This window comes from Rhamphochromis longiceps, linkage group LG14, assembly GCF_057381845.1.
Source record: "Rhamphochromis longiceps isolate RC_006_pf linkage group LG14, R_longiceps_female_GT1.1, whole genome shotgun sequence".
Lineage (NCBI taxonomy): Eukaryota > Metazoa > Chordata > Actinopteri > Cichliformes > Cichlidae > Rhamphochromis > Rhamphochromis longiceps.
The window spans coordinates 23,818,006-23,831,428 of NC_140570.1; the positions used below are offsets into that span (position 1 = coordinate 23,818,006).

The 13,423-nt window shown below is 40.9% G+C and overlaps 1 protein-coding gene across 1 annotated transcript; it reads right to left on the bottom strand.

Annotated features, from left to right (window-relative positions):
- Positions 1–1,082: 1,082 nt before the first annotated feature.
- Positions 1,083–6,724, bottom strand: il10ra (interleukin 10 receptor, alpha). The gene is made up of 7 exons (XM_085379600.1): positions 6,018–6,724; positions 5,390–5,513; positions 4,986–5,155; positions 4,743–4,888; positions 4,422–4,587; positions 4,008–4,120; positions 1,083–3,852 (listed from the first exon to the last, which is right to left on the bottom strand). The coding sequence occupies exons 1-7, from the start codon at positions 6,103–6,105 to the stop codon at positions 2,944–2,946; spliced, it is 1,716 nt and encodes a 571-aa protein (XP_085235726.1). The 5' UTR covers positions 6,106–6,724; the 3' UTR covers positions 1,083–2,943.
- Positions 6,725–13,423: the final 6,699 nt, after the last annotated feature.

Sequence of the window (13,423 nt, forward strand, 5' to 3'; positions counted from 1 at the left end):
AAGGCAGAATATCAACAACTCAACCACAGCAACACGGCAGTTTTCTGGTAAGCTGCAGGTGACTTCCCTCCTAATGCACATGCACATAATGGTTCCTTTCTGATACTTGTGATAGTTGGTAGAGTCCTTATAGTCTCATCATTTTATTTCCCATAATGAAACTGAACCTTGTCTAACTCATGTATTGAAAAAACAATGACCTCTCTGAGGTGGGGGTGATTAAATGTCATCTTTTGAATTCAGTGAAAATGAGTCATATCTCACAAAAGACAAAGGTTTTTCACAACTGAAATAGTTTTAGATGGTTTTTAACTCAAACTGTAAAAACAAACATTCATATCTGTACAACAATACACTTACATTCTCTACTAAAGCTCTAAAATAGAAAATATAATGTATTAACTTTTCAGTGCCCAAAATATTTCACTGACTGCACATAAATTTGCATGTGAAGATATTTGCAGTCACTGATCATTGGATATGCATGGATTACTGAACTGACAAAAATCAGCTATGAAACCCCAGGGCAATGCATAAACCTTCTGGTTTTAGACATTGAGGTCTTATATCTTCACAACATCACTCAGATATTTTTTTTTAAGATAAAGATGTTTCACGTAGTTTAACAAGTCTCAAAAAATGAGTCAGCAAAGAGTAAATATAAGATTACATGCAAAACTGTCTTTTCTAATAGTAATTCTGAAACAGTTCGAATACTCTGGTTAACATTTAACATTTAATATTTATTGTTTTTATTGGTAAACACCACCAAAACTAGGTAAATAAAAGTTGTTCTTTTTTTTTACTTGGGTTCAGATTTAGATTTGCTGTTGTTTTATTGCAGGAATATTAGATTCTCAGCACTGAACAGTTGTATTGTTAAGGATTTTCTATAGTAGGATAGTAGTTTATTGACTCAGTGATTCAAGTGACAGTGTTTTATTATTAAATGGAGAACAGTTCCATATTTTCGTTATTTCATTGGGAATTAAGCTGGCGATCATGTGAGGAAGGCTTTTCAGTTTTTTGATGAAAAGATGAAAACAGAGACTCTTCTTTTAACGTGTTTTATTTCTGTGATGTTAGTCTTTGCTGGCAACATAAGATAAAGCATAAGCTGCACTATAGTTCTTGTGATACCTGCCATAACCCTGCATTTGCTCTAGTACTGTAAGTACAGTAACTTCTCAACAGAGAAGGATTTAATCTAGCAATAATGGGAGAAACAAAGTGACATGTTTCTCCTTGTTAACTAATGTGGGTGTAGGCATATTTTGAAATCATACAGAGGACAAAACCCAGTTTTGGAAGTTTTGTGTTGCATTTTAATTGTCTTAAAATTAGCCAAATATTTTTCCAGTTTTGGTAATTGAATTGGGAGTTCCCCTCAAGTTCAATTACCAACCTGGAGAATGCACAGACATTCAAAAAAGTAGGGGAACAGTAGGAGCGCAAAAAGAAAGTTTTACCACAGGAATTCCCAACATGTTAACGTTCTACAATAATCATCAGTGTATATGTAAAAATATTATGATAAGTTGCATGAAACTGTCTTACTTCCCTGTATGCAGTTTATACTTGTCACAGGATTTCCCTAATGCTGTGTTTGGTGTATGGAAATCAACCCATATTGACAATATTCATTCTCTTCTCGGGACTTTTTAGAAATGGGGTAAGGCCTGACAGAGGAAGTGTTTGTTTCTCAGTTTAGAAGCTTCAAAACCACTGACCTGGTTCCTGTACATAATTTGCATATGGAGATCCCTAGTAGCCTACAGATTGTCTTGTGTAATGGTTTTTTAAAGAAGGTATCATTTTGTTGTCTCAGGGTTTTCCTTGGGTTTTCTTTAGTCATAGTTTCTGAAAACAGCATGTCGTCTGTCAGCTGGTTTCACTGACTTGTGAATGTCTAAAAATAATCTTCGCTTAAATCTAAATTGGATAAAACGTTTGCTTTCAACAAAATACTTTGCAATGCTACATAAAGTTGCAGGTGACTGGATAAGACTTAAATTCAAATGAAAAGAGTTTGACTTTTTAACTTAATTTAATAATTCTTTTCAAAAAATATTTTCATGTTCCACTTTCACTTTTTCCACTTTTCACTCACTGTTTAGCTAGGTTTAGGCATTGTTTTTAGGAATCTTGGCAACATATGAATTTTACAGACTAGTCCAAGTTTTAATCATGAGTAGCACATGTATCAACAAAGGCATTAAATAAATAGACTAATAAATAGATTGAACAAAGAAGTAGCTGGTCTTATAAGCACAAACATGAAAATATTTTGCCATGTAAGAAAACATGAAAGAGAATCAGACACAAAATGCTCTTTATATCAAAGTTTGCTTGTTAAGTAAGGTGAAACCACTTGTTATTGTAAAAAGTTTGTGGATTGATTAAGTATTACGAAACTGTGTGAATTAAACACACTGCTGAGAAATAAGAACATTCTCATGTGGGCAACTGCAATAAAGTTCATTGTTGGCGGCGATGAAATCACAAAATGTCCAAGAGCACATAACTATCAAGCCGTTTCTCTTCAGTGCTCCCCACACAGTTTCACTTCCGGCAGACAACACATTAGTCAGTTGTAAATAGACTCAGTGAAACAGGGTTAAAAAGGGCGTTTCTTAGAATCTTCTCAGTCTTCATAATCTCCCAAGACTCCTTCCAACAGTTACCAGTCAGTAGCTCTGTAATCTAACCTCTGTTTCCTTCCTACAGTATGTTCAGTAACTGCCTGTTAACCACTCAGTTTTATCCCCAAGATTTCCGCATGTTTTTTCAGTTTCTGGCACTGGAACATTTTACCTCACTCTAGTGCTTCTGTTTCATTAAGTAGAAAATGTGAGTTTATTGCTCCAGTATTGCACTGTAACATGCGGTGGCAGGATTTTTTTTCCTTTTTAAATAAAGTGTTTTGTCACATCTCACAGTTTATCAGTCAATTTTCAGCTGTACATCGCAGAGAGAAAGGGACACATTGTTCATATTGAAGTCCTGCCCACACTTCATTAACGGCAGCGGGGACAGAGAGGTCAGCAGAGGAAAATCCCTCAGTGGAAAGATTGATTCTAAGTCATCCATCATGTGTGTGTCAGTTTGTTTCTCTCTAGAGTAACCTGGATGTGTAACATCTCCTTTGTAAGAGTCTATTAAATCAGATTGGCTTACAAGTAGTCCATTTTCAATAGACACTTTTCTATATTGTTTGATGACTTTGATTTCATCGTGGCCTTGCTGATGACACCAAATGCACTGACCAGCTCCTGAACAGATACACGACTGAGGCCCAGCTCTGTAGCCCGTGACCACCTCGGCCAAAACCAAGTTGGGAAGCATCTGTTTAAATGTTTCCTCATCATCAGAAGCTTGCATCTGCACATCTGAAGGACTCTGGCTGTGATAGTTGCCTCCAGCAGCAGACTCTTTTAGAGGCCCACTGTCCTGCCCATCCAGGTTAATGCAAGAAATCATCTGGCAGCCCAGACCCACCCCACTGTCCTCTCTTTTCCGAATGGAATCAGCCCGCTCATTCTCAAGTGGGTAATCTGTTTGGCTGCTAGTTGTGCTTTCAGGTCCTCCCATGCTTCCACAGCCACTGTCATCTTTTCTCATTGGTGGATTCTCTTCAATGTTTGAGTTAGACTCCATACTGAGCCCACTATCCATGCTGGTCCTCCTCTCCTCTTCTTCATTGTCCTCTGTTACTGTAAGATGACTGATTGGGTCTTTCACACCATCTTTCATGTCTTTTCTGTATGGTGACAGAAACCATCCTTTGTCTGTAACCACCTCCACAGTCCCATCTTCAACATAGAGTGGAAGCCAGCCACTAGCAGGGGATTTCTAAGGTGAGTCAAAGAAAAAAGAAAATTAGATTTGATTTATGAAACATTGGATTAGTGCACATTGTAAGATCTCTTTTCAAAATACTGTTTTTCTGTTTTCCAAATAGTTGACACTACAAGTGTGCACAGTTGTCTATAGTTTACTGTACTTACCAGTGCAGCAGGTGTTTTCTCTGGACGTTTCAGGTAACACAGCACTGCGATGACTGCAATTAATGCCAGCCCACCCACAAATGATAGGGATGATACGGCAATAATGTAATACTCTGAAAAGAGCAAAAGCACCAAAGAATTTACCAAATGTGAGTGTCTTGCTGAAAAAAAGCAAGGCTATAGCTGAGCTTTTATCATACTAACAATGATACTTCATAAAGGTGTAATCTAAATCTAATCAAATCTACCACACGCAGTGGACGATAGATGCTTTATTAAGATTTGTTTTAATGCTGAAAAATTTTCAAATGTTTGGCATTTAGCTGCCATCCCTGTTTTCAGGCCCTGTGTAAATGTGATTTATAGGTGACATATTTAATAATCTTCTTAAATAATCTACCATTTTTTCTTTACCTTGCTCTGGCAACAGCAGACACTGTTTTTTGGAAACACTGCTGGTGGGGAGATTTCCACTGCCCTCTAACTTGACGCTGACACAGTACTCTTTACCCCAATGGAGAGAAGTGAAAGTAGTCTTCTGATCCTCTTCCATGTCATCCTTCAAGTATGCCGTGGTATTCTGTAGGGCAAGAACATAGTCAGCTGTTTTTTTCTTTAAATAAGCTTTAAATAATAAAAGTAAGGGCAATTCATCATTATATTTTCCAGTCTTAAATTGTGAAGTTGTTGGAAAAGGTGTAAAAACCTTATTGCTTTAACCTAATCCTAACCTACCTTATTATCTTGTCCTTTCTCCTCTAGGTAGATGGTGTACTTTAAACCAAAAGGAAAAATCTTCTTCAAAATGGGTTTTGGGTGAACAGAGACGGTTATAGTGCTGAATGTAGCCCACAATGTGAAGGAGGGAGGTTGCAGTTTGCCTATGATCAGAGAAGGGAAAGGAAATAATCTTATTATGTGTCTGAATTATTAATTAGAGCATTTTAATCTAAAAATAACACAACAAATTGTGCTTACTTTCATTCAGGAGAAATTTCTTACGAACCCAAATAGACTCATCGCCCCCTGCTACCAGCTGAACTCTGACCTTGTAGCCAGATTCAAAATCAGTTATAAAACTGTTAAGGCTGCAGTAGGTATCACTAATCTGTGTGCAACTTGCCAACATGGCCCAGTCATCTTGGTACCTAAGGACAGAAAACAGTCACCAAAATAAAAATATGAACTTAAAAAAAGGTTTAGTAACTCTTAGTTGAAAAACAATTAACATCAAATGCTTGAAAAACGAACTGAAGACAAAATCAAAATGAAGTCACAGAGAATAAAAATGTAATTAAAAAGAAATAAGGATAAGGAAGTTCAGAGATTGGCATATTGTAAGTCTGTAATAGGATTCTTACTGATATGTAAGTTAAACTTACTTTGCCATTTCCACATTGTAGTAATAGTTTGAAGGTGCATCTTCAGGTGTGTCCCAATGTAGTGTTACATCGCAATCCAAAATATTCACCATCACTTTGGCAGGACCAGGAATGCCCTCGGCTCCTGATATAGAAAAAAAGAGGTTAAGACGTACATTAACTGTTACAATAATGGAAGTTTAAAAAAAAATATATATATATATACACACATATCTTTTTCAAACACGAATTCCTGTATATAGGGAATGAGCTATAAAGTCAATGGTAATGTAAAACCCTCTGAACATATTCCGAAAGTGTTACTGCCAGACGTTTTTGTGTGAAACTTGTGGTCAAGAAAAGAAGAAAAAGATGCTGACAAGCTTTGATTTATGGGATCTCCAACTAAGTGACTCTGGGTTTTTTGGAAAGGGAACAGAATTTCCACTCTTGCCGTTCAGCTCATTTACTGGCTTCATCTGATCATAGAAATAATACAAATATTATAAATGATCATGAAGGAAAAATATAGTACCTTCTAAATACTTTTTAAATTGTTATTTAAGTAAATGATCAACTGTGACTTTTTTCCGTAACTGGACATACTAAGTAAGATTACAAATAGAGCGTAAGAAAAGCTTTTAATTACCTGACACAAGGCTCATGTAGATCATTAAGAAGACAAAACCCAGCAATTTGGCTTTGATATCCATTTCAAGTATCTGGAAATACACCATTTAGTTAGAATCCGGTTAGTAGTCGCCAACAGAGTCCCTTATTCCAATCATCACCGACAGAAACATCCAGCCTCCACAGTGGCTCTGTGTAACTGTACAGAAGAGCTAAACTAAACTGTTGATTAATATTAACAAGGAGGAAGCAGCTGTTTTCTGCTGATACTGTGCTGCCCACACATCTGCGGTACGAAGAAGAAGAGGCCCCTTGTTTTTCGAAAATGACTTTATTTACATAGTTCTCACCAAGTACCTTTGTCGCTCGCCTAACTCCCCTCCCTCTCAGATGATGAGTTTCCTGTTGTGACTATATCCGTGACGTTGCTGCTAGTTTCATCTCTCGCTTGCTCTTGCCTTTCTCAACAAGAGAGCCTTTTTCTTCCTCTTTTGTTTTTTCTTTTCCCCTTTCCATGCTCTCACCGGGCTCATAATGTAATTAGTGTTGAGCACTATCAGAAAAAAACACAGTTGGAGTGTGTCTACACCAGATATGAGAAGAGGAAGCTTTCAGGAATTCCCCTTTCACTTTCCTCCCTCCCTTAAATGTAGGCAGTAGTTACTATCAAAGACTCATTCTGGTGTTTATCAGTTCACTTTGTATACTCTTTTGTTTATGTAATTTCTGTTTTTTCACTGACAAATATAAAATTTAAACTCAGGAAACTCGTCTTATCACTGGTTTCCTCTTTTAGGCTTTGTCTACCTTTTCCTGTGACACTTTGTTCAGCACGACCTCCTTTGTGGTTTGATGCATTGCATATGTTGTTTCTTTTTTTTTCTTTTGCACTTAACCATGGCTGAAGATAGAAGAACAGAGACAACTAAAGATCTATGTTGATTATAGCCCCAGTTTGGGTGAATGTGCTTACTTTTCTGTACTAACACTTAAATAAATCAAAAATAAAGGTCTTGAATGTCAGACTTCACTTGATGATAAGAATAAATCATTAGCTTGTGTGGATAACAGGCATATAGCTTCATCATACATTAAGCCATATTAATATGTCGCCGGCATGCGAGTTATTATGTGTGATTAGGCAGCAATATTTTTCCATGTTCTTTAGAAACTTACATTATCTAACATGAGGGATGCAAGGCAACCTATATCTTTAAATATCACATGAATAAAGTATATACTTTTATCTATGTGCGCAAGAAACCACAGTGACTATCAGGCCTTATCTCTACACCTCATCCTACACAAAATTTCAGTAGTTCAGTTCATTACTCCTGTTTTGCAGATTAACAAAGAAAGCTGACGGCGTAATGTGTGTTATGGGTAGATATATATCGATTTCTGGTTAAGAAATGACTCATAAAAATACCCCTTGTTAAACCGTTAACAATCACTTATTCCTGCATAATTCTCAGATTTTTCACTGTGTCCATCATTGTCTCTGCTGCATATCAAGGTTTAAAAGCGTCACATACAAATTACTTTTCTTCCTCTGTCTGCTGGATTCTGCTCATTCGTTACTGTAAATGTGTAAAGGGTATTGATTTACTGCTTAACATAAGTTCCCTAAAACAAATAGGACATAGACTGCTGAACCTGCAATGTCATCTAGCCTTCCTCATCTTTTTAAACTGTTTCAGGCTTTACCCAGTTTTTCCAACAAGAGAACGAGTCTGGTGCCCATGGGAGTACCACACTCTTTCTTTTATTGTGATTGCATGTGACTTATGCTTAGTCCACTGAAACTGTATGAGAAAGAGGATTGGTTGGATCTAGCACAAACCTCAATATCTAAATTATACCAAAGAGAAATACATTGGGATGTTGATTTATTCAAGGAGCTTTTATCTAGATATACTTTAGTAAAGAGTGCCTTCCATTTCTGAGAAGTAGCTTTCTCTTAAAGTTAGCCATATATACCCCCATGTTCTCTCACCTCCTCCTCTCATGTGATTTCGTTTTAGTTTTACTTCCCAGTAAATGCAAACAGGGTCTCTGCAAAGCACACCACATCTCTATTTGATAATGTCAGGTGGACAGAGAGCCGCTGACTAAATGTGAGCTTTGGGGGAGGGAGTCTTTTTTAAAAGGTCACAAGATCAACTGCTGTTGTTCAGAACAGGGACTTTCTTGCAAGTCACTTTTTAAGTTATAAGTGCCCTTTGGCTTCATGCACAATAAGATCACCCTCTAGTGGTGTGAAAAGGTGCATCATAACAGTGAATATACTCTCTAGTGTGTATCACAAACTCAGTGCATCATTAAGTATCTCATTAATATCAGCCATGAATAAACCACTAATGAGCAGACAAATTAAAATGCTGAACATCAGGTCTCATAATATAGATCTACATTACAACACCTGGATTACACTTAAGCACATTTCCTTTAAGGTCATTATCTTTTATGCATCAGTTTTACAGTCATGCAGAGTCACAACAAAGGAAACTTGGGGGAAGATAACAGGCAGATGACGTATAACAAATCATCTAGATTCAGATCTAAAACTGTGTTTACAGTTTGCGAATGTCTCACATTCATGTTTTCCAAAAAGTTGATTCTGTTCATCTGGATTTTGCATTCAGAGCCCGAAGAAGTCACCTGGATGAGTCATGAAACATTTCTGAAACTGTAAATTCATAATCATAATCAGAATACTTTATTAATCCCGAAGGAAATTCAACGTCCAGATGAACAGAATCAGCTTCCTGTGATTCCCTTGCCTGGATGACTGAGGATACGTGAAGACATTCATGTTTACAGTTTGTAAGATACATATTATGCAACATGCTCAACAACGGTTCAGCAAAGATGAGCAACAGAGATGCAAAGAGTTTGCAGAAATAGTATCCACTACACTAAACTACAGATGAGTGAGAAAATTAAAGCCACAACTAAGACAAAGTTGGTATTAACATTGTGTTAGACCAGTATGTGCTGCCATAACAACTTCACTGTGTGTTGTATTGATGCTATAAGCCTCTGGAACTCTACAGGTGAAAAGAAGCAGTTTTTTTTGCTTAAAAGATATTCCATCGGGAGGGTAATGAAGAGTGTAAAAGTTCAAAAGACACTCCAGCAAAATGCCACCCAAAGCAAAACATTTGCTGGATTCCATCACTGTAGGGAAGATTTGAGTTTTTTCTTTAATTTTCACCAACCTACCAGTATTTCCCAACCAAGTGGGAAATACTGAGGATGATCAGCCTGGTGGGACTTTCAGATTTTCAAGAGTCTCAATGGTTTGGCACCACCTTATTCAACTGACTTTTGTGTCGCTGCATTTCCAGCTGCTCCTCAATATTCCTAGGTCAAACCTTAAAAGCAGAGGTGATAGAGCCTTTTCATTTGTGGCTCCTAATTGAAGGAACAACCGATCATTTCACATAAAAGCCACCCACTCTCTTAGTCGTTTCAAAACACTGCTTAAAACCTTATTCTTGCTTGCTATTAGTTCTAGTTGAGCAGAGTTCACTAGTTTTTATTATGCAAACACAGACTTATGTGTATTTTTCATTTCATGATTTTAGTGTATATTTATTTTTGATTTAGTGATTTTTATGCGTAGCGTATATCTCTTATAACCTGTAGAACAATTGAGGTTGTTTAAAATCTGCTATAGAAATAAATTCCGACCTGACTTGACTTGTCAGTTATACATTTTGCACGGTCAAAGTGAAAACAGCGATGAAAATTATGTTTTAGTTTCAAATTGAAAGGGGTAAAAAAGAACAAGTGAAGAAATGTGTGGCTGCAAGAGGAAGTAGAGATCATATATAAAGTGAATCTGGCAGGTGCAAATCAAAAATACCCAGGAGCCACATCTGTGCAGAAAGGCACCAATTTCGTGAGAAAAATGCTTTCTCGCACATCCAAAATTACTTGTATTACCACGATTTGGTTCCTTGTGATTTTGCCACCAGTATTTCATTTTTCTTAATGTTTTAAAGCCCAAACAATGAAATAATTACCATAAAATTCAAATTGGTAGCACTTTATAATAATGTCAAAGTATTAACTACTGTTAAGATATTAGTAAATCATTAACATGTACTTAATTCATAATTTTGTATAGCATTACCCCTCCTTATTATGACATTTATAAATACAGAGACATGAAAAACATTGTGAGTTCGCATGTTACGAGGCAGGCTCAACCGAACCGTCACTGGATTCAACACAGTTTGGACAGGAAATAGGCCAATGAACTGAGGAGCAAGCTTCTTAGATTCAGTTCTGAGAGAAACATGCTTGGTCGAGAGCCACACCCGCTGGCCCACCTGGTAGTCCGGTGCCGGGACGCGGCAGCGATCGGCCAGTCTCTTGTTCTGGGCCGCCGTTCTCAAGAGGGCCGCTCTGGCGGCGCGCTACGCTCTCCAACAGCGCCACATGTGGAGCTGGACAGATGGAACGGCCAATTCTCCCTCAGAGATGGAAAGAAGCGGGGGTTGATAGCCCAAGGACGCCTCAAACGGGGACACACCGGTGGCCGCCGACGTACTGGAGTTGTACGCATATTCCACCCATGCGAGCTGCTCGCTCCACGTCGATTGGTTGGAGGAGATTACACAGCGCAGCATAGCCTCCAGCACCTCATTAGCCCGTTCCGTCTGGCCGTTGGTCTGGGGATGGAAACCCGAGGACAGGCTGACCTGATCCCCTAGTTCCGCACAGAACTCCCTCCACACCCGGGACGTGAACTGGGGACCACGATCAGACACGATGTCCCGAGGAATGCCATGGAGCCGAAAAACATGCTGGGTGAGAAGGCGAGCCGTCTCCAGAGCAGAAGGAAGCTGTGGCAGGGCTATAAAGTGGGCAGCCTTGGAAAACCGGTCAACAATAGTGAGTACAGCAGTATTACCTGAGGACGGAGGCAGTCCCGTAACAAAGTCCAGAGCAACATGCGACCAGGGACGCATGGGAACAGGCAAAGGGCGTAGGAGGTCAGCAGGCGCCGAGGTCGGCATCTTGTTCTTAGCACACTCAGGACAAGCCGCCACGTACTCCCCAGCATCCTGCAACAGAGTGGGCCACCAAAACAATCGCAATTTTTGCAACTCCCTGCGATTCTTGGGCACTGGCCACTCAACCACCGCCTTGACCTTACCTGGGTCCGCACGCAGCCGCCCCTGTTCCACCACAAAGCCCAGGAAAGACACAGTTGGAACATGGAACTCACATTTCTCAGCCTTCACAAACAGGCGATTCTCCAATAAGCGCTGCAGTACGAGCCTCACATGCTCCACATGTTCTGCTGGGCTCCGGGAAAACACAAGGATGTCGTCTAGGTAGACAAAAACACAGTGGTTAATGAGATCATCATTAATCGTAGCCTGGAAAACAGCAGGGGCATTGGTGAGCCCAAAAGGCATCACCAGGTACTCGAAATGTCCAAGGTGAGTGTTGAATGCTGTTTTCCATTCATCCCCTTCATGAATCCGCATCAGGTGGTAAGCATTGCGGAGGTCCAATTTGGAAAAAACCGTGGCGCCCTGGAGGAGCTCAAAGGCGGACGCCAGCAAGGGCAAGGGGTACTTGTTCTTGATCGTGATCTTATTCAAACCCCGGAAATCGATACACGGCCGGAGCGACCTGTCCTTCTTCGCCACAAAGAAAAATCCCATGCCCAAAGGGGAAGTGGAGGGTCGAATGATGCTGGCCGCCAAGGAGTCATTAATGTACCGTTCCATCGACTCCCGCTCGGGCTTGGAGATGTTATAAAGTCGACTGGTGGGCAAGGGAGTGCGGGGAATCAAATCAATGCCACAGTCGTACGGGCGATGGGGCAGAAAGTGAGGAGGCTTTGTCTTTGCTAAAAACCTGGGCCAGGTCATGATACTCAGGCGGAACACCAGACAAATCAGGAGGCACAACAGGCTCCACGGAGCCAGCGACCGTCGCACCAAAAGTCGCGGAGCGCAAGCACAAAGCGTGACACTGACTGCTCCACCCCGAAATACGGCCCGTGGCCCTTTCGATCTGCGGATTATGTTGTCGCAGCCAGTGATAGCCCAACACAAGGGGAGCATCAGGAGATTTAAAAAGAAACAAACTGAGCTGCTCCGAGTGATTGCCAGAGAGGGTGAGTGTGATGGTACGAGTGCGGTGAGTGACCGTAGTCAGAGGGCTGCCGTCAAGAGCCGAAACCTGGAGAGGTTCAGGGAGAGGAACAATGGGTACGGCTAATTTATGAGCTAGTGATTCATCCAAAAAACTCTGCTCAGCTCCAGAGTCAATCAGCGCGCTACACGGGTGAGTAAGGGAATGAAAAATCAGCTTGGCCGGACAACTGAGATGGGGAACAGAGTTAGCCGTAGCACCCGCCAGTATCCCCACAGCTACTGGCGGGCGGAGTCTTTTACTCGCTTCGGACAGGTATCAGCCCAGTGTCCCCTTTTCCCACACACACGAAGCACTCACCCGTGCGCTGTCTTCTCCTCCGATGGGAAGCACCGAACCAAGCCCGGCCCAGCTGCATCGGCTGTTCCTCATCCTCCGCTGGGTCTTCTTCTTCCTCTCGCCAGTGAGAAGGAAGCAACCCGGTAGGCGCATCGGCGCCTCCTGCCAGCTGTCGTTCTTCATCTGCCCGTCTCCCAAACTCTCTCATATGATTATCCAGTTGAATGCACATATTAATCAAAGTGCTAAGGGGTTTAGGTAGCTCTTTCGTAGCTAACTCATGTTTGAGTTCTTCGTTTAGGCAGTTCAGGAAGGCTCCCCGGAGTGCGTTTTCTGCCCAGCCCGTCTCCTCGGCCAGGATCCAAAAGTCAATGGAGAAATCCGCGACACTCTTATGTCCCTGCTTTAGGGTAAACAAACGATTAGCAGCGCCATCTGCATCCGTTCCTTTATCAAACACACAGAGGAACTTGGTCAGAAAATCCTGGTAGGAGATATTCGGTTGAACATTTAAAACGGCTTGTGCCCATTGCAGCGCCCGGCCAGTCATCAGTTCCACCATAAGCGTGATCTTCGCACAATCTGAGCCGTAAGCCTGTGTCTGTTGTCTGAAAATCAATGAACACTGCATCAGAAAGCCTCGACTCTTTGTTATATCTCCATCAAACTTCTCCGGAACCAGTAATGTATGTTCTCGCCTAGGTGGAGGTGGTGGAGGCGAAGGGGGTAGTGGGCAAGCTGCAGCCACACTTACTGATGGAGTGGGTTGTGGATTTTTAGCTGAGGTGCCGGGCGCGGTGAGTAACATACCTTGAATGTTTGCAAGCACCTGTCGCATCGCTGTTTGTTCCGTCATGATGTGTTTCATCATGCTCTCATGGCGGTCCAAAACTTCGCCCTGAACGGAGAGCTCTCGTTGAACTGGGTTTGAGTCCGCTGAGTCCATGGCTGGCTGGAGTATTC